Source organism: Rosa rugosa, chromosome 4 (assembly GCF_958449725.1).
Source record: "Rosa rugosa chromosome 4, drRosRugo1.1, whole genome shotgun sequence".
In the NCBI taxonomy this organism is placed as follows: Eukaryota; Viridiplantae; Streptophyta; class Magnoliopsida; order Rosales; family Rosaceae; genus Rosa; species Rosa rugosa.
This window is the reverse complement of record NC_084823.1, coordinates 52,249,608-52,270,827: the sequence shown is the minus strand read 5'-3', so window position 1 is coordinate 52,270,827 and position 21,220 is coordinate 52,249,608. Positions and strand designations below refer to the sequence as shown.

Here is a 21,220-nt window from a genome sequence, read left to right as displayed (position 1 = left end):
TCTTTGTCAACCAAATACTTAAAATCGAACATAAAGAGATTAAAGTAGAAAATCTGTCCCGCGGCAACGCGCGGGTTCTCATGCTAGTCTGAAATTATATAAATGTAATATAGCAATACTTGCTGAGTTGGTACGAATGCTTGAAAAGTTTAGACTTCCAAGACTTCGATGGTGAGAAAAGTTCATATACTTGCTTATAGTCTTTCTAAAAGACCAGGTTGTTTACTCTAAAACTAATACTTGAGTTGAGTTTGTCTTTTACTTATACAATTATTGTTTAATTATCCCATGCAGTGGAAACTGATCTATGTAGTAGACTAGTAGTACATTAGTATTTCTATCTATCAAAGTTTATATATAGAATATTATATATAAAAATGGGGCTCTGGTGAAATCTAAACCCTAGCCCTCAACCATAGCGGCCGGTATCGGTCTCCCTTCTACATCATCTGCTGATGACACTCAAGAGCCGATCTTGTGCGGCGACCACCCAACTTAGCCCTAGGTTATTCATCACCTCTTCGTGCCGCAAGGAAATAGTTGATGTGAGGGATATGGATCGGTGCTTCGGTCCGATCTGACTCAATGTTGATTGGGCAGAAGAATGGCCATGTCGGATTAGGCCGAGGCGAGGCCGGCTCAAGTCTGGGCTGTACACAGTCGGGAATGACTGGCGCATGAAGCCAGGAAGCCAAGAGATGAGAGGCCCTGTTTGGCAGACGAGCGACCTCTAGACTCGGATCAAAGCGGTAAAATTATGATTGATGGCGATGCAGGCCTTTGCGCTCCAATCTGTGGAAGTGGCGGAGATAGTCACCGTGCACCGTGAAGCGTACCAGGCTTTGGAGAAAGCAGAGCACGCCGGTGGGGTGACCGGATCTGAGATGATGGCGGTGGCTGCATCTGCTGCTCAAATTGGAAAAGGAGTGGTAGCGGCGGCACCCGCCGTGATTGACAAAGTAGCGGTAAGTGGGGTGCCCAAATCATCTAAGGGGCCCAAATGGATTGGTTGGCCCAAATCAGTTTGGGTGCCCAAATCAGTTTTGAGGCTAAAATCAAATGGACCTGGAGTGTCCAAACCTGTTTTGAGTACCTGTTGGAATTGGGCTCTTTGGTGGACCATGTGAATAGGCTCTGTTTCTTCAGGATTTGGTATTTGGGATCTCGGAGGATCATTATGTTGCAGTTGGAGGCTCGTGATAAGGGCAAAGGAAAGCTTTAGGTTTTCCTAGTCTTCTTGTCTATTACTAGAAATTTGGTCTTCTACTACTTTCATATTAGTTTTCTCTAGTTGTACACCAATTGAGGTCTCTAAGCGACTAGGTTTACTATCCAAAGAGAGGTTAGTAATGAGGATTTGTTTTCCTGTAGTTATGCTCAATAAGTGAGCGTATGTGTTAACAGTGAGGGTCATTTGTCCTTTGCTTGATAGATTGGGTCATTTATGATTTTGGTATGAGACAGAATCTGATGTACGTGTCTTCTGGCCATGGATAAGTTAATGAAATTATCTATTCTTCAAAAAAAAGTTTATACATAGAAACTCACAAATTTTGGGGCCCATAGAATTGGGGCCTCTAGACGGGAGCCTATTAAGCCTACCCCAAGGCCGGCTCTATGGAGAAGTAAATCTTTTCCTTTGGTGCAAGTCTTAACCAATTATCAATTGCCTTCGTTCCATTTCAAGCAGTACTATAGGTAACAGCAGTGGCATATTTAAATGAACACTACAGCAAAATTGGTCTTTTACGACACACAATGTGTGCCGTAAAAGACAACTATACGGCATAAAGAAGCGTGTCGTAAAAGTCTAATTTCTCTTGGGGCACACAAAATGTGCGCCGTAAAAAACATTTTTTGTGCGTCGTAAAACACTATTTTGTGCGCCGTGAAAGATGTTTTATAACTTTGATTGTGTGCCATAAAATACCATTTTACGTGTCTTAAAAGACCATTTTGCATGTCGTAAAATGCCATTTTGCGTGTCATAAAATGTCATTTTGCGTGTTGTAAAAGATGTCTCCATTCACTCTTCTAACACTACTACAAAAATTGAATCAGACGACGGCTAAAAACCGTCGTCTGATATGGAGGCAAACCGTCGTATATCGAGGCGCCGTCTGATGAATGTTGATTATAGGGAACCGTCGTGTGAAAGGCTCAGCAGCATGTCGACAACATGCTGGCAACAACATTAGCTGTAGTGTGACTGTTCTTCAAACAACGGGCGACTTTAGAAACTGTTGTGTGATTGTGATTCAGAGGTCGCTTTATTTTAAGGCCGTTGTGTGAGTTTTATTCATACAACTGTTTTTTCATAGCATCCGTTATCTGTTTTAAGTTCAGACGACAGTTTTATTTTGAGATTGTTGTGAATATTGTGTACATACGACAGTTTTTTTGGTGGTTATTACTTTCCTAATAGAATGATTCAATGCATTATATTTGCTGGATGTGGAATCAAAAATGACCAAATTAATAGTAACTGATCAATACATATATATATCAGATCCTATCCAGAGCGATGCCTCGCTCTGAAATTTCAGAACGAGGTTAGGGTTTAGGGTCACTTTTTGGTCGCATTTTCACATCTCGACCATTCAGTTTTTAGCTACTAATGTATAGATCATCTTTGCAAAATTTCAACCAAATTGATGGTCGTCAAGGCATTGATAACTGCCTTAAAGCTAGTACGGTTTAGGTTGGACAAATTCAGTTCGTCCACTGGTTTAAGTGAGTTAGATACCTTAAAGATCATCAATTTGGCTGAAATTTTGCATACATGATCTATACATTAGTACCTAAAAACTGAACGGTCGAGATGTGGATATGAGACCAAAAAGTGACCATAAACCCTAACCTCGCTCTGAAATTTCAAAGCGAGGCCTCGCTCTGGATAAAATCTGTATATATATATATATATATATATATATATATATATATATATATATATATATATATATATATATATATAGAAGAAATTGTTATAATCCACATCATGCACCAAAATGGATTGTACAAAGATAATCTTTTATCCACAAAAGGAGTACATCTAATAGTACTCTCCTATCAAAATACATCCAGAAATTTACTTCAGTGTCTAGCTTTGCAAGCTTTGCTGTTCTCATGGCCTCATTAGAGTCTGAGGAGCTTGAAGTTTGAGGAGCTCCCAGACTCTACACTCTCAATATCTTCTGAAGTTTCTTCAATAGCATCAGAACTAAATTCAACTTTTCTTTTAGCATGTGCTTTAAGCAACTCATGGTCCAGTTTCAGCTTCTGAATGTGCTTCCTTACTGCTCGAAGGCCATTCATATACTTCGATTTATCCAAAGCCTATAAGGAGCAGGAGAGAACAAAAGGAGAAAAATTAGTTGAGAAACGAATGTAACAAACACAATTAACTTTCTCGGCAAAGCAACTACAATTTGTTTGAGCTGATAGGGTTTTTTGCACCAACAGTGTCTAGAGACTTGGGTGACTGACAATATGATACCCGAACTTACAAAGTTATCAATATGATACCTAGACTCACTTTTTATCATCAACATCGTACCTCCGTCAATTTTCCGTCACAGGGCCGTTAGTTTGAGCACGTGTGACTCACGTGAGTCACTAAATGAGGACAAAAAGACTGATTTACCCTCAAAAACTTTTTTTTTTCCCCTTTTCTTTCTTCTTCTTTTTCGGCTTCTTCTTCCGCCTAATCTAAATCATCAAGAACTCACCCTAGTTCTAGTGATAATCTGGCCGTCAAACCCAAGAAGCCCAAGTTTGATCTCGAGCTGATCTAAGGGAACCCAACTGATTTAATTGGAGATTAAAACCTCTAGTAGAACAATTGAATGTACCTGCAATTCCAATGTGCTATAAGTCTCCATCTTCTACCATATATCTACTTCATCCTTTTCATACCCACTTTGTTAAATTCAATACCCATTTTATTTCCAACAAAAAACAATTGAGTTTCCTAAGAAAATTTCATAGGGAGTGGTGGACTGTTTGATCTTGAAAACCATGTATGGATTGGATTGATAATTTCAAGAGTGGTGAGTTTTGAGGAGTTGGAGATGGCGAATCAGGTGTGAAAGTGAAGAGGGAGACGATTACAGCATCCATGACATTGAATTGGAGTATTTTGCTGTGATTTTCTTTGGTTTTTGATGTTTTCAGAAATCTGGGTTCTTGTATTTTAATTCTTTCTCATCTGGGTTTGGCTTGGTTTGACCAGTCTTGTTGGTTTCGGGATATGGGTGTTTTTCAATATTCATGCTTTGAACTCAGAACACTTGTGTTTGGTGGGTTAGCCAGGCGAATGTCAACAAGCTTCATTTCTTGTTACATTGATATACATGGTGTTAATTTCAATTGTTCCTGCTCTGACGAGCACTCACTGCTTTCCTCTTGCTGCTCTAGATCTCAACGAAGTCATTTTCGTTAGCTCGCTGCTTCTGGATCTGGAGGCCAAGTTGTGGAATCGTCTACACCGCTCTGGCCAGCAATAAATTCAAAGAAACGACGCCGTCGAGCGAGCTGTGCTCGGAGAACTCAGACGAGATGGAGTCTCCGACGGTGTCTGTCCGTCAGAGAATTGGATTCGATTGTGCTTTCGGTTTTGCATTGATTGAAAAAAGTTATCGTCTGGTTGATTGTCTTGCTAGAAAATGCCATCATCCCATCTGTTTGCAATTTGCAGATGAAAAAGGAAATAGAAATGGTTTGGCCTAGAAATCTGGGTTGGCCATTTGGTGTTCATATCCACCTGGTTTTGGTGTTGATGATGAGATTGTGAAGCATATTCTCTGGTCGATATGCCAAGCATATCATCTCCTTCTCACCTTGGTCTTGAATCGAAGGCACCCCATTATTTTTGAGGCATTTTCTGAATCCAAGTTTGGGAATGAGTTTGGTCATTTTTTGGGCTAAATACTGGTTACTACCCTGTGGTTTAGGTCCAAAATCAATTCAGTCCCTGGACTTCTAATTTCATCAAAAACACCCCTGTACTTTCAATTTTGATCTAATAGGTCCAATTCGTTAATATTCTGATATGGGTTGATGAAAAACTTTTTATTTGATGGATTTCTAATAGTGAGACCCACTCCTAAATTGACTATGTATACCACCTCAACACCACATCATAAAACATAGGCCATATATTAGTCAAGTCAACAAGTTAAATGACTCAATTATCGGAAGACTAACAGATTGGACCTATTAGATCAAAATTGAAACTGCAGAGGTGTTTTTGATAAAATTAGAAGTCCAGGAACTGAATTGATTTTGGACCTAGACCACATGGTAGTAACCAGTATTTAGCCCTCATTTTTTTGTTCGAGTGTTGTTATTTTGGAAGAATTTGGGGATTTGATCGAGTTTAGGGCTGATATTAGTTGAAAAAGTCTTTTTTGCCCTCCGTTACTAAGTCATGTGCGTTGCACGTGGTCAAATTTGACGGCTCTGTGACGGAAAATGACTCTGGATATGACGGAGATACGAAAAATTGAGTTTGGGTATCATATTGATAACTTTATAAGTTCGGGTATCATATTGTTAGTCACCCGAGTCTCCAGACACTGTTGGTGCAAAAAATCTGAGCTGATAATACAGAAAGAAAAACGATCTATATTAAGAACAGTGTTCTAAAAAAGGCTCTAGGCGGCGTCTAGGCGCTCGAGGCGGCGTCTAGGCGCTCGAAGGTAGATGACCGCCCCGATTAAGGCCTAGTCGCTCAAAAAATCGTATTTGAATTTAAGCGGAGACCTAGAAGAGCTTGACGGGCGCCTAGGCGTTCTGGGCGGGCTGGCGGCTAGGCGGGCCAGCTAACCCATGTCTCTCTCCTCAACTCTCGCCGCCTCTCTCTTTCAATAGGCTGCCAATCTAACTCTGAAAATCCTTCTCTCTCCTTGACAGTACCTCTCTCTCTCCTCGAATAATCAATCTCTTTCTTTCTCTCTCTGCACTGATTTTGTTAATCTGACGAATCGTCGCACTGATCTTTCCTATAATTAGAGGCTTTCTTGATATATTTGGTTTGGATTAAAATATGGGGGGAGTGAGTTACTGAGAATGAAGTCAGGGCTTGTGCGAATGGCAGGGAAGAACGAGGAAATACTGGGACACGAAGAGGTGTGATGCAACACGAAGAGGTGTGAAGCAGTTGGTTAAGAAAGATAGATTGAATCTTTGGTTAGTAAGGAGCCACGAGCTGCTCCATTTTGACAAGCTTAACATAAATAAAAAAATTATATATATATTTTTTACCAACCATAATTAGCTAGAGTTTTAATTTTTTATTTTGGGTTGACCAATGACTTTATGTTGTCTTTCTAAAAAAAAAAAAAAGTCTTTATACGTTTATAATTATATAAATAAATATTATAAAAATAAAATTAAAATTTAAAAAATTAAACCGCCTAGGCACCGCCTAGACCCCTGGGCGCTAGTCCCCTGACCACCGCCCGACTAGCGCCTAGCGATTTTTAGAACCTTGATTAAGAACTAAACTGGTAAGCACTCTGTACAGACTGTTGAAATTGTAACAGATGAAAAATAAAGCTGGTTCCAGTCTTAGCAAAACCTACTATCACAATAAAATCTGTAAACACTAATTCTTTTACAAGAGACCTGGTAAAAGATGGCTAAAAATAAACCATTTTCCAGGCGCAGCAGAGCAAACTAACATGCCATACCTCTTCATGGAATTTAGACTGACACCCAAGATCCACTATCAACGCATCTCCACACGCGATAAAACCATTCTTTTCAGAATCATTTGGAACATTTTTAGGTGCAAAAACAACCAGGTTTGTTGTACGAAAAGGTTTTCCTGTCCTGCTTGCCATAGGTACAAGCACAACACCAGGAGGGTACTCCTGAATTGAAAATAAATTTTTACTCCTTAATTCTATAAGACCACAAACAAAGATATGAATCTGTAATGCTTGATAAAAATTGTGCAGTAAAATAAAACAACAGAACCAGTACTTGAACACCATGGTCATCAAATTCGCAAACTTATTTTCTCAGTAGAGCTGTTAAATCAGATATTGAAGGTCAAAACGCATCTAATCAAGGAGAATGAAATAAGCCAGGACAGTTCACCAAACGGTTCCCTCAAGTTCAATAGCTGGTGAGTGGGTTTTAATTACATATAAAAAGAGGAAAGGTAAACATAGGCCATTCTAAGCAATTCTAATAACATCCGGATTATTACAAGGTTCCTTATGAATGCTTCCATGTACATCCATCCTTGAAGCTTATTAAAGCATACTCAATCCATCTAGAAATGCAGTAGGCAAACCTGGTAAGGTAAGGTCGATGGGATCTGCAACTCTCTTGTTTGTGCAAATTCATTTGGAAGCCCAACAACTATCAAAGGCCCCACACGCTCACATCTTGGTTTCACTTCCTGAAGCCAGCTTAGACAGCTTTCGACCGACATCCACTTACACGTCTCTGCATGTGTACATTTAACATAAGTCCCACATATCTTACCAAAACAGCATATTTTTCACCATTTTTTTATTTCTCCTACAGCCTTCGATTTATATTAAGTACAGGACTTGCCTAATCTTCCAGACATAAAACCACCGCTTTGTTCAACGACAAAAAATCCTCTTGTTAATACATTGCTAAAACATTTTCATCCAAGTCTAAAAATACATTTGTTTCCTATATTTTTTCTCTAGTATAAAACATATTATCGAATCCATGCGGAAAGCTAGACTTTAATAGAAGTTTTAGTTAATCCTTTAACTTTAATTAACTTTTATATTACTCGTAATCTGCTGGTTGGGCATACAGTTCCTCATTACTTTGATAGACCACTTCCAATTGATTATCTTCAACAAATCTTGAATGATAGAATACCAAAGAAAATTAGTAGTTCTAAGAAGAAACTGTGGGAACAGAGGAATCAATGTATACTTATAACTTATAGGAGATATGCTTATCCATTATGTATACATAATGGTAGAATAGATGAAGATAATATTAGCGCCGCATACAATTCTAAATGCGAAGAATTCAAATCTTGTATGCGTGATTTAAAGAGGGGGATTTCTCTTATGCATTACACTTGTAATGACCCGGAATCAAATAATGGCATTATACTACAGTTTACTTTTTAGTATCGAACGTGAGTATTGCATTAGACCTTATCCTGGGTTGATAATAGCTGGATTAATTTTCAAAGAGCCATACTTAAGATGTAATCAGTGTGATCTGATAGTTTTAGCTGTATTGCACTTACTAATCAAGTACGCTTACACTACTGAGTCTACTCACGGTAAGTTTACTATCGGTTATGTTCTGGATGTACCATCAATAGGTGAAATATCTTTTCCTCTTAGTGAATCTATCACTTTTCGATATAATGGTGAAGATTTACCAGTCTATGCTGTGATTGATAAACTAGTTCGTGAGAAAGCAGATGAATACGATGATGCTAAAATCAAACAACTTTATATTCGAATATATCTAACTGAAACGAAAACTAGTGAGCTTCCTAAAATCGAAAAAAGATATTTCTAATGCTGAAGTGTGAGTGATATAAGCAAACCTTGTAAATTTTGATCTGCATTCACTAATTTTTCCCTAACAAACACCGAATTGATGGGCGGCCCAGGCCCAAACTGAGCTTCGTCCACATACTTCCACAGCTTCCAGTCTCCGGCATCAGCTGCCTTAAACCGTACTTGTTCCAAAAGGAGAAATGAAACCTGAGATGAAAAATCAATATATCTGATAAGGACATCTTTTTTAATGTCTGTCATTGAAAATCTTCACATACATGCTCTAAATGACCTCTCCCAAAGCCTCATTGATTTGCAGAAGTAGCTAAAGCTGAATTGTGCAATTTTGGAAACTGGGTTTAATCTAGAAGTAGCTAAAGCTGCTGGGTTTGCTCCAAGAAGGTAGAGAAAGCCTTACCTTCCAAAGAAGCAGCTTTAGTTGTGAAGGAGCTCAACACATTGCCTCTACGTGATACCCATTTCTGGTTTTCAAGTTTCTTGTTCAGTAATTCTAGTATACAACCATGAACTGCTGCAGAAGCACAAATACCAAATTACCCACAAAAATATATAGGCAGAAACATCAGACAGTTCCAAGATTGACCCAAACCAGCAACAATTCATTATGTTATTCTAGAATTGGTCTCATCTATAGCTAAATCTGATTGATGAACACAACAACAGATAACAAACACAGTTGATGATGCATGAGAAAGCAGACCTATGCTTCTAAGCAACCAATCAAATAATTAATGAAACTAATTAGTCAAGCAAATTTCACAAAACCTGAGCAAATGGAACAAGAAAAACATATAACAAGAGAAGAATGAATAAACAGACCGCCATGAAAAGACAGAGCACTGAGTGGATGTCTATTTGAGGATTTGAGCTGAAACCATTTCTGGGGCGCATCTGAGAGACCCATTTGGGGAAGGTCCTTCTCTTATGAAATCCTGAATACCCAGAAAGAAAAGCGAATCAAAATTAGTTCTTGAGCCCAAAAAGAAAAGCGAATCAATATGGTACGAAATCCACATAAATTCGCGCAGTAACCAAATTACAATCAAAGATCAACACAATCGATGAGCATGAGAGAGGAGAGGAGAGACAACTGCCAATAATGGCAACATGGAAATAAGAAATAACAGAGAGGTTACCACAGATGCGAAGTATCTCGAGATCCAACTCTAACAGAGATTCAATTGGGGACATTTACCTTTCGGGAGAGAATCAGTTGCGATGGGGTTCTTCGTCATCTATGCTAGGCACCGACTCGATCTTCTTGACCCATTCATGGGGTCGAAGGAGCTCGAGCTTCGGGTTCTTCTGCAAACATATATAGAGAGGCCGCCTTGGATTATGTAAGAGAAAGAGGACTCGAAGAATTGGAGAAGATAGGGTTTCCAATGTAGGCCTCTCTCCGGTTTGTTTTGAAGAGAGAGTGATGGGATGAATTCACCATCAATTCTATGAGGCGGAAACTGGTTTGGTTGTCGGGGAGAGGACAGAGGAGAGAGGTCTAGGTTTTAGATCTGATGAATTTCGACACCATCGAGAACAAAGAGATATGGTTGGAGTGAGGAGGCACTGATAGTTGTGGGTTTTGGTTATGGGTCTGTGTCAAGAGAGAGAGTGAGGCGCTGTCAAGAGATTGAGGAGCTGTGGATATTTTTGTTATTGTTTTGCTCAAGTGTCAGGGCTTCAAGTCTGGCTATATCAATTTGGACAAAGACTCACACGACAGAATTTTATAAAAATGTGGTCTGAATACAGTCATTTTAAATTTGGGATTTGTCTCCAATCAATTTGACTTCCCTCTTTGGGAGGTAGAGAAAAATGGTGATGGGAAATCTCCCTCTTTCAGCCAAACATATTGATCAGACCACAGTTTTATTATTTTTCGTCGTATGATTAATACATGTTGAGAGGAAATTTGGAGTTTGATATGGAGTTTGGCACTACTTACATGGTGGGAAACTTGCCGCTCAATTTTTTAAGCGTCACACAACGGTTTTGTCCTTAAACGCCTTCTGAACTAATTCATAAGTCCATATCAGACGACAGATTTTGTAGAAACGACGTCCGAAAAAATAAAATTTAATTAGATAACGGAAAAATATGATGCGTCATGTGAGAGGCGTCATCTGATTCAATTTTTGTAGTAGTGTAATAGACAATACTTTCAATTAAACCCTTTCATTCAAGCATAGTAAAGAACAGCACTCATGTAGTAAATGATATCAATTAAATAACTTCATATTACAAAATCATAGTATAACTAGTTTTCAAATATAGAGCATGCTAGCTAGATTAGAATTGTCTACAAATTGATTACATAAGTATTTGAAGGATCTGATTATAGCTTGATATGGTGCCACATGCCAACCATTTTCTATAAAGAAGTCATACATCATAGAGCCTACATAGACAAGCAATGACAATCATTAGTGAAGTTGGCCCTTCAATCAGTCCAAAAGAATCATCCATAAAAGTCAAAACAAATAACCCCACTTTCAAGGTGAATTTAGAAGATACAAAACTTTAATCCACATGAGCAACTCTCTACCTTCCCCATATATATATAAAAAAAAAAATTTATAAAAAAAAACTCTTACTTCCCCAGATCTAAGAAATAATTCAACCACAAATAAAAACACCAAGCTACACAGTTATATTGCAAAGAATTAAAAAAAAAAACATAATGAGAAAAAAGCAATCACTAGGTGTTTGGCTCCAGTTTTTGTTGCAGCTGGTCAACAGTCTCTTTTCTGCGCGGGCGTGCTAGCACCATTCGGGTGCGGTCGTTGGGGGTGTCCCTTGACCTGACTTCTATCAAGCGATTGGAGAGCACCAACCTCGTCGTGGGATTCTTTATGCCTCGTGGTGAGGACTTTTGCTGAGCTTCTTGAAAATCACAATCGATACTCGATGTTGTAGATCGAGCAGAGCGAGAACCACTGGGAAGTAGAGAGAACTTGCTAAAGCGTGACTTTAGCTTGACTGGTTTGCGAGGGCGTTACCCTTGCTTGGCTGGTTCCGTAACCGTTGTGGTCGTGGTACTACAATCGGCTCCCGAGGAGACTAGGACCGAAGTACGATGACAGAGGGTTTGGTGGCACTGAAAGTCGGCTTCTGAGAAGACTAGGACTAGGAGTGTGATCACCGGTAAGAGAAAGAGAAGGAGAGGAGTTGCTCTTAGAGAGGTTGCTCTAGAGAGAACTTAGATCATTTTAGAGATGTTTGTTGAATTGTGTTGTTGTTGTCATTCTTTTGGTCGCGGCACTACAGTCGGCTCCCGAGGAGACTAGGACCGAAGCATGTTGACAGAGGGTTTGGTGGCACTGAAAGTCGGCTTCTGAGAAGACTAGGACTAGGAGTGTGATCACCGATAAGAGAAAGAGAAGGAGAGGAGTTGCTCTTAGAGAGGTTGCTCTAGAGAGAACTTAGATCATCTTAGAGATGTTTGTTGAATTGTGTTGTTGCCTTTGATACTTGTTGTAGCCTCTATATATAGGCTACCAAGCAACACTATTTGGCCTTAAACAACTCATAATGGGTTAGGTTTTAGCACTTAAACATGAATGGAATGTTAGGTTTGAATACTTAAACACTTAATGGAATTTGTTAGGTTTAAGTCATTTTCTGCTCCCTTATCCTTCAATTTTTATCTCCACTAACAACTCAGATTCAACCTTCGATTTATTCATATGAAATGATCCACCATGAATTTAGATTATTGTGGTAAAATTTCAGAATTTATTTCCATGTGGTTGGGCCGGAAATGCTGCTGGACCTCTTACAGGTCCAGTTTTCCAGTTTTGCTTCTGCAGAAAATTGGACTGATTTTTTGAAGGCCTTACACTCAAAACTAGCTCTGGAACTCTTCATAAGAAATGATTCTTGGGATGTCTAGAATGGATCTGCAAAGTTTCAGCTCATTTCGAGTTCATTTGGTCAGTCTTCCATCCCTCCTTCCTTGTTTAGCTCGGTTTCTCCTAGCCGAAGTAGGAAAATGTGCTAAAGTTGACTTTTCATTTCCATGCTTCCATCATTTCCTTTTCTTGCAGCTCGCATAATCTTCCATAGTAGGCTTTATTTAGCCTCTAAATAATATATTTCGAACTTGTCAACAATATATAGCTTGAGCCACTGACTTTGGCTCAATTTCTCCAAGACACGCCTTGTCAGGCCAAAATGCTCATTTTGGGTCCAAACACTAGGACATGATTTATATCACGTTACACACCTTTAAGGAGTGTTTGAGACATCTCCGCAGTTTTTCAAATTTCTCATGCACACAATATTAGAAGATCAGAAAAGGCTGAAACATTTCGTATCAATCTCTAGCATATCAAATCAAGAGATGTTAAGTCCAACACCCTAGTTGTTCAGCTAGTAGCTAGCTAGGTTGCAGAAGCTGCAGAACACCTAAACTATGATTACCCAGATTAACTAATTCCAGTTTCCCTAGTCCCAGCTAATTGAGTTCAAATAGACACTCTGCGTTAAAGATGAAGCTTAAATCAAAGGCTCACACATGACAATTACATAGAATGCTCCAGAAGGCATAAAGGATGCAAAATTATGTAAATGTTTCTTATTTTCTCCTCTTTTTTTTTTTTTTTTTTGACAAAAGTTTGGAGATATAAGAAAGTAAATTTAGGAATACACACCTTGTTGATCCCATATTTTTTGCATATCCCACCCTTTTGAGTGCCAAGCTTGATGAGATCATGTTGCCTGCCATGGAGCACCAACTCTATTGCCTGGAATCATACATTCAGCACCCATATAAACAAGTAAATAAACAAAATATATAAGATAAAAGAACCAGTTGTATTCAAAAAATGCCAGGCAGCACACATCATACATCTGAATTCAAGATGATAATTTGAAAATAAAGGATATCATTGAAAGACCATCACAACAAAAATTTAACTTGGTAGCTCAAATCATTCAATTCATAAGAAAATAACAAGGGGCCTGTCGAGTCCCAGCAAGCTGCAATGGCATTCCAGCAAGGGCACCTTCCCCCATAGAGACTTGAACACACAAACCCGACAATGAAAATTTTGGATGCCAGGCAAAGTTCACATGATCATTAAGCACTAGTCTAAGTAAGAGCAACCAGGATCAAAATACCTTGACAGATTTCCCATCATCAGCAAATGAAAGAGCTAGAGTTCGAACAAGTTCCATTAAGGTACCTATTCGATAAACATCCTGTCCATCATAAGATATAGTTAACTCCAAACAAGTTTAGGAAAATTAAGGCAAAGGTCCCTTACCATTTCTGGGTTCAGCTCTGGAATATTAATTTCCACCTGCCAATATGGAATGACACATGAAGCCAAATTAATCCAGCCCCATTACATGAATAACCACATGACTTGACAAAGAGATGTACACACAATATCCTAGTGTAGAAATGCAGACTTACACACACACACACACACATATATCACTTATGCATCTTAAGTAGAAACAAAAGCAAACCTTTAATCGAATTCCTCCATCATTTATAGATCTTTTGGTGGCTTGCAGTACATCATCATAAAAATAGTTCCTGATGTCTCTAGAGTGTGGGATGCTATTCAATTTAGTAGGAATTCCCCTCCAGTTATCCTGTCAATTTGCAAAAGCAAAATATAAAAGGAGATACAAAAACTATTGATCAAAAAGTTGAATATAATCTGGACATCGAAAACCATGGAAAATTGCACAGTATAGCCAAAATTTACCTGGATGGAAGATGACTGACTTAAGCTACTCCCTGAAACAAAACAAATAGCCAAATTAAAGTAAGTTTTCAAATTTGAGTGATACTAGATTATGGTTCTCTTCAAAAATAGTCACCAGAAACCAATCAACAATCTCCTTCAAGAGAGACAGAGAAAAAAAAGTTGCATTGGTATATGAGAACAACTCATCTCCAGATATAATACCTCATAGCAAGGTTTAACACCATCCCTCTAGAATATTAATCATCTAGTTTAGGGAAAACTCATAAAGTACTTAGATCCAGAAGAGGCTTACCTAATTTCCTCTTCTTTTCTTTATCATTCAGCACTTGAGACAAAATGGAGTCTAGTTTAGGGAACAACCTAAGATAACTTGTATAAAGAACATGAGAGTAAAATGTAAGATGCCAATTTACTTTTTCCTCAGTGTCATTAGGCCAGGTAGTAAGTCTTGCTTTAATTTCCTTAGTGTCATCAGGTCGGGTAGAAAGATATATACAAAACAGACACAATTGCCAGATAGCAGATTGTTTTATGATAAAAACTATTCAAAACTGTACCAAATTTATTATAACATAAAAACCACAATTGCCAACACTGAATACAGGAACACATCATAAGTTGGACAAAGAAAGAACCACCAAAAATAGAAGATGCAAGAGTCCCACTGAAGAACAATCAACAAGTTCAGTCGTAAATATTTCCAACTTTCTCAGTATCTAGAACAAGACACAAATACTTTGAAGAAAATAACCTAATTTTATTCCAAAAAAATTTCAAACTTTGCCATAAGGAAAACAATAAGCACATGAAAAGGAGTCCCAATCATTAAAGAACTACCGAGCCAAATCAATCCCAATTGTAAAGCAATAAAGTACAATAGTAAAATTGCAACTTTTCAATCATCTTCAAGAAGAAATTGAAGAAACCAAAACTAAATTTTCATAATTCATCGACAAGAAGAATCCATCGTACCTTGCAAAGCAAAAAATATCACAATTCAAAATCAGAAACCTGGCACAGTAAACCTAGGCGGAGCAAGAAGAAAGGTACTGAACACTTGAAATCGACGCCTCTGATGGCCATGGAGGTCGAGCTGTTTGAACCCAAAATAACATTTTTTCCCGACGAGAGAGACTCGAAGAAATCCGGGCTAATATCCGTGGCCCAAGTTATTTATTTTCGATAAGCTCGGAATATATTGTTTAGAGGCTAAGTAAAGCCTACTTGAAGACCAAGTAATCATAAGGCAAATCGTGATCTTATCGGTTTACTATTAATAATCAAGATATTTGATAATTAATAGTGGTTTACTTGGTTACGAAGATGGAATATATGGAAGATCTTTGCATTAAAGATGGCCTCATGATTATGTTTGGCTAGGATTCTAATGGACATATTTGGCAAAAGATCAGCAAGGAGTCTTGGTGTCATGGCTTTATCAATTAGGAAGATTGAGGAAGGAATCTAGATTCCCATGCAATTAAGGGGGACGTGAAAGCAGGAGGCCAGGAGCTCTTATTGACTAAGGAATCAAAGGAATTAATATATATCATGTATATATGATTGCTTAGTGGTGGGCCAATTAAGGAAGGACGTACTCCTTGGCATGGTGGACATCCTTCACTGCCGATATTAAACAAACAATCATACTTCCCGTGCAATTAGAGGTTCATGGATGCGAGCAGTTTGAAGTCCTCGCGAAGATATATTAATATATATATGGAAGACGTGCATGCCCAGAAATTGTTCTCAGAGGCAAGTAACCTTGCCTATATTCCAGCGGTGACAGAGGATAATTATTAATTATTGTCTACGATAGCTATCAAGACTTAGGAGTTTTGATTTGATTCAAGGCCAATAACTGTGGCCTAAAATATAGTATTTCATTCCCATTTGGAAAGTGAATCTACAAGCAGCCTATATATAGAGGCTAAAGACGATACAGAAAAAAACAACTCTCTCCAATTAATCTCTACGATTATCAAAGCCTCCCCGGAGCAAACCAACCCGGTGACCACGCTCCAGTCCCAGTCTCTTCAAGAGCCGACTGTCAGCGCCACCAGACCAACCCGGCGACCGTACTTCCAGTCCCAGTCTCCCCAGGAGCCGACTGCCAGTACCACTGCCACCGAGACTATCTCAACCAGCGAAGCAAGGGTAACGCCCTCGCAACCCAGCGAAGCTAAAGTCACGCTTTAGCAAACCCCGTGCTTCTCCCAACTTCCCAGTGATTGCTCTGCTTAATCTACAACACTAAGTATCGATTCGGTGAACGCAAGAGACCACAACCAAAGCCCTTACCAGTAAGGTAAAAAGTCATTTTCCGGAAGGCATAGAAAAGAACCTTGTGACGAGGTTGGTGCTCTCCTCGTCCACATCGTTTGAAAGAAGTCAGGTCAAGGGACTCCCCCGACGACTGCACCCCACGGTGCTGGCACGCTCGCGCATTCAAAAGAGACAGTTTGTACCAGACTGATTTTGGGAGCCAAACATGAGCTATGCACGAATCGCTGCAAGTGAGATACAAGATCCGACGATACTCATTTGAGGAAGGAAATGCTTGAATCGGACGCCAATCTTTCGTGGACGGAGAAAGGTTTCAGAAAGAACAGAGGTCGTCGAAAAAATCAAATGCGTGGGTTTTAAGACATGAACAGGGCTCTTGTTTGGGGATTCGATTTGAAATCAGAATGGAGGGATCTCTTTTTCGCTTTTCCTTTTTGCAATAAAAAATAAGAATACTTCGAAAAAAAAGAAGATAAAATTTAATATTTTATAACTTATTTACGGCATGCTAGAAAAATAAGTCATAAAACACTAATAAAATAACTCATTTACGGCATATATATTTGTGCATGCCGTAAATAGATAACTAAATTTACGGCACACATAAGATGCACGCCGTGAATGACCCGAATAAACACATTCCGACGTTAAATGTGCACCGTAAAAGACTGATTTGGCCCAACTGAAAGCTTATGGAATATTTTAGATAGTATAAGTGTGTAACATATCATGAATGTGATGTTGGTTCTGCTGGCAAAATGATGAGTTATTTTGCCCTCCCTCAAGCTTTGACATTGGTTCAAATTCCCTCAATCCCTCGTGCCTATTTGCTTTGCCATTTCCCCATTTCCTTCCCCTTTCTTTATTTTGTTCTTGTTTTTTTTTTTTGTGCCTTTTTTCTTCTTCTTTTGTTACAACATTTTCTATTAGTATTTCTTAGAACTTTCTTCTCTTAAAGGAAAATTTTGCTTGTTTTATTTTTCCCTCTTTTCCCATATTGTTCTACATACATTCAAAAGTAGTAAAATCTCTCCCTAGAAACCGTAGAGAATACTCTCTCGCTCTAGACGCCGTTGATTGCACTAGTGCCTGTCCAGCTACGCCCCGACAATGGTGACGGCCTCTGGCCTAGCCAACGCACGGTGGGTGCTGCCGGACGGGTAATTCGTTTTTGATGCCGTGTTTCAGGTTCGGAAGAGGAGATCGGGGGATGTACCTACTCCTCTCTCTCGATTGAAAGGAGTAGCTGAGTCGTGGCTGCAGACTGGGATCGGAGTAGACTCAAGGCTCTGTCGGGGCGTAGCAGTGTCTGGTGACGGTCGGAAGTTGGTGGGTCGTGTTAGATGGAATGGATCGGATGCTGTTCGACTGGTTGACAGCGGTGATCGGATTGCTGGTTTGAATTTTGACGCAAAGCTCAGGGTGTGGTCTGGTGTGGGATAGGGATGGCAATTGGTGGCGGTCCTCGCCAGGGGTCAGACGGCAACGACGTCTTTTTTGTCCGACAACAGTGGTGGAGACGGGGATGAAGGCGCAGCGAGGTTGATCTCGGCAGGGAGGGCTGGGTACGACCCACCTTTTGATTTGACCTTCTTGGCTTAGGCACTGGCTGTGGGCCCATTATGAGCTTAAGTAGAGGTCATCATTTGACCCGCGGGCCTAAAAGCCCACGGGAGCCCGCCCGGCCCGCAGTAAAGCCCATCTCGGCCCTGCCCATTGGGCACGAGGCAGGGCTAGGGCGGAGGTAGGGCTGGCCTCGGGTCAGTTTTGCAGTTTCAAGTACTCAACCCGGAACCGGAACCGACCAGTGCTTATCGGTTCGAATTTGCTGTTTTTTGCATCAAGAACCGAAATAGAACCGAACTGACCATGCTCAGGTCGGTTCCTCGGTTTTTCGGTTCCAATCTCAATTCACTTCCAATATCGGTTTCTCGGTTTTTCGGTTCCAAACTCGGTTCCTCGGTTTTTCCATATAGAAACACTGCTTTTTAGCCGTTTCTAGTTCCAGTTTTCATTTTTCCTGATTTCCATACATACATTCAAATGATTCAATATTGCACAGTCTATTCACTCATTCAAACTCAACATTATCTACAATCTACATATTCAACAATCAACATCAACATAGCAAATTAGCAATTTCCTGCAAACTCCCAAACTATCAAAGCATGAAAGATGAAACTGATGAAAGCATTAAACTATCAAACACGTCAAACACTCAACACTCAAGCAATTTCCAGCAATACAACTACAAACTCAAAGTCTGCAAACTATCAAACACTCAACACTCAAGCAATTTCCAGCAATACAACTACAAACTCAAAGTCTGCAAACTGCAGAACTGCAAAATAGCAGAATTACAGAACAATGCAAAGTTGCAAGTCTGCAATAATACACATTTCCAGCAAACTGCAGCAAATAAAAACAAACAATAGACTGTCCAATTTGAACAATGCAGGTGCATCAATTTGCAGCAAACTAAAATACTGAAAGTCTGAAACTGAGCAATTCAAAGTCTCAAACTGAAACAAATAACCTAAAATTGAAATAGTCCATCAATAATTCAATATTTCATCAAAGTGCACAACTGCAAACATATTTCCAGCATAGCTTCCTCTTCCTCAATGCAACAAGGCTTCAGCCTTCAGTCAATACTAAATCTACATAGAATTATAGAAAATTACAAATGTGCAATTAATGGTATTAGGATAATTTAAAAAAAAAAAGAACTTCAATGAAGCAAAAATGTTCAGACCTTTATGCAGCCTTGATTATTGAGTGAATTGAATCATTTTTTCTGCTTTTTCTTCTTGGTTGACTGCAACCACAATTTCATTGCAAGCGGATGGTTCAGAATTGGAAACGGATGGGTCAGAGGAGCTAGCAGATGCTTCAAACATGGAAGTAGATCTCCAAGGTAGAAAGTGTATGTACAACTTCAATATTTCCTGACATATGCAATTCAATTCCCATCTAAATTACCAAAACAGATGCAATACAAATAGTCAAATATACAATACAATTCAGACCTTTCACACAAGATTACTTAACCAGCCACCAAATTAGACCACAATTCATACCCCAAACCACACGTAACCTACCCACATAAGTTCCCAATTTTCTTCAAAGCCGAAAATACAGTGAGTCAACTCAAGCCTATGCTACCAACTTTCACCAGCAACAAGCCTATACTTTTTGGAATAGGCAACATAGATTAATTTAACACTCCAAAGTAATGTGTATGTGTGACCAAAGTAAACAAATATAGGGACCTATTAAATTAATGTCTTACTTTATTATGGCCAAACTAGTGTGGTGATAATAAATTAGGACATATTAAGTTTGCTTAGTACTTCATACCTACATAATCTAGTCAATCTACCAGGAATGATTAATAAGTGTAGAGCTTATAGCTTGATCATTGTAAACAGTATACACAAAAAATATAACAGTAATGAAACTCTACGATTTCTGAAACTATAACACAAAAAATCAAGAATAGCCTATATCACCAACTTTTCCAACTTAAATAGTAAACACAAAATTCCCACAAAGAGTCAAAGACATTACACATAAAGCATAAAAATTCAAGAACCTTTTGTCTCTCTGCTTGTTCTCGGGTTCTGGGTTTTGCTCAATCACCTGTAAAGCCTATATCACCAACTTTTCCAACTTTTCCAACTATAACACAAAAAATCAAGAACAGCCTATATCACCAACTTTTCCAACTTAAACAGTAAACACAAAATTCCCACAAAGAGTCAAAGACATTACACATAAAGCATAAAAATTCAAGAACCTTTTGTCTCTCTGCTTGTTCTCGGGCTCTGGGTTTTGCTCAATCACCTGTAAAGCCTATAAAGAAAGCAAATTTAGTTAATTCCCAACTATTTGAATTGAAGCTTTGAATGGAAAAGAGGAAAGCTGCAAACTGCAATGAGCGAGAGAATTTGGAAAAATAGAGGAAAAGGGCAAACCTTTGAACTGGGTTGGGAGAAATTTGGAAATCTGATCAAGAATGAAATTGGATTGCACTCACTGCAGGACTGGGTTCAAACGAAGAGGAAAGAGTGGTCAGATTTTACGGGCAAAGAGTGATGTACAAACATCCTATTATAATTGAAATTGGAGATTGATGAGAGTAGAGCAAGAAAAATGAAAGCTTACATCAACCAAATCCCAGATGGTTCATCAAACAAATCCCAGACGGGGCTGCATCAACCAAATCCCAGATGGCCAACACAAATAGAAGACGCGATGTTTCTGGGTTCCAGACTTTGAGGGAGGTCGTCTCGCTCATCTGGGTTTTGATGATAAGGATTGCTCAATTGCGGCTTCTCTGTTTCTGTTTCTAGGTTGGAGAGTGGAGACCGAGAGAGTGAGAGTTGAGGGAAGGGTCGAAGAGATAATGTTGTAGGGTTTTGATCGAATGGATAGGAGATCAGATTATTAAAATGGAAGGTTATGATCGCATTTGGAAGACTAACTTGGTGCCTGATCACATGAGAAAGGGTCTATTTTACATAAATAAGCTTGGTCATATTATCCAATTATACACTGACATCTGTATTTCGGTTTCAAGGGGGTTTTGAAAGTAAGAACCGGAATCGAACCGAGAATACATTGCCAGGAACCGAACCGAAAAAAATGTAGTGTCATATGTTGTAGAACCGA

General features: G+C 39.1%; 1 protein-coding gene and 2 long non-coding RNA genes across 5 annotated transcripts; all 3 read right to left on the bottom strand.

Moving 5' to 3' along the window:
* Positions 1-6,626: 6,626 nt before the first annotated feature.
* Positions 6,627-9,772, bottom strand: LOC133745004 (uncharacterized). Its single transcript, XM_062173013.1, has 5 exons — positions 9,733-9,772; positions 8,935-9,048; positions 8,564-8,770; positions 7,304-7,458; positions 6,627-6,875 (listed from the first exon to the last, which is right to left on the bottom strand). The coding sequence occupies exons 1-5, from the start codon at positions 9,770-9,772 to the stop codon at positions 6,642-6,644; spliced, it is 750 nt and encodes a 249-aa protein (XP_062028997.1). The 3' UTR covers positions 6,627-6,641.
* A 992-nt stretch (positions 9,773-10,764) lies between these two features.
* Positions 10,765-15,354, bottom strand: LOC133743721 (uncharacterized). 3 transcript variants are annotated; one of them, XR_009863230.1, is made up of 6 exons: positions 14,258-15,354; positions 14,013-14,183; positions 13,805-13,840; positions 13,659-13,739; positions 13,190-13,282; positions 10,765-10,935 (listed from the first exon to the last, which is right to left on the bottom strand). It is a non-coding gene; the product is annotated as an uncharacterized LOC133743721 (long non-coding RNA). The 3 variants fall into 3 exon arrangements; XR_009863229.1 differs by having other exon boundaries at positions 14,013-14,141; XR_009863228.1 differs by having other exon boundaries at positions 14,013-15,354.
* A 3,454-nt stretch (positions 15,355-18,808) lies between these two features.
* Positions 18,809-20,966, bottom strand: LOC133743719 (uncharacterized). Its single transcript, XR_009863224.1, has 6 exons — positions 20,714-20,966; positions 20,524-20,592; positions 20,346-20,401; positions 20,142-20,227; positions 19,302-19,494; positions 18,809-19,206 (listed from the first exon to the last, which is right to left on the bottom strand). It is a non-coding gene; the product is annotated as an uncharacterized LOC133743719 (long non-coding RNA).
* Between the last annotated feature and the right edge of the window lie 254 nt (positions 20,967-21,220).

Coding starts and splice junctions, on each gene's coding strand:
- LOC133745004 (XM_062173013.1), bottom strand. CDS start 9,772: ATGACGAAGAACCCCATCGCAACTGATTCTCTCCCGAAAG. Junction 9,049..9,732: donor AACTGATTCTCTCCCGAAAG/GTAAATGTCCCC, acceptor GTGCTTCTGCAG/CAGTTCATGGTTGTATACTA. Junction 7,459..8,563: donor TGCAGATCAAAATTTACAAG/GTTTGCTTATAT, acceptor GTACACATGCAG/AGACGTGTAAGTGGATGTCG.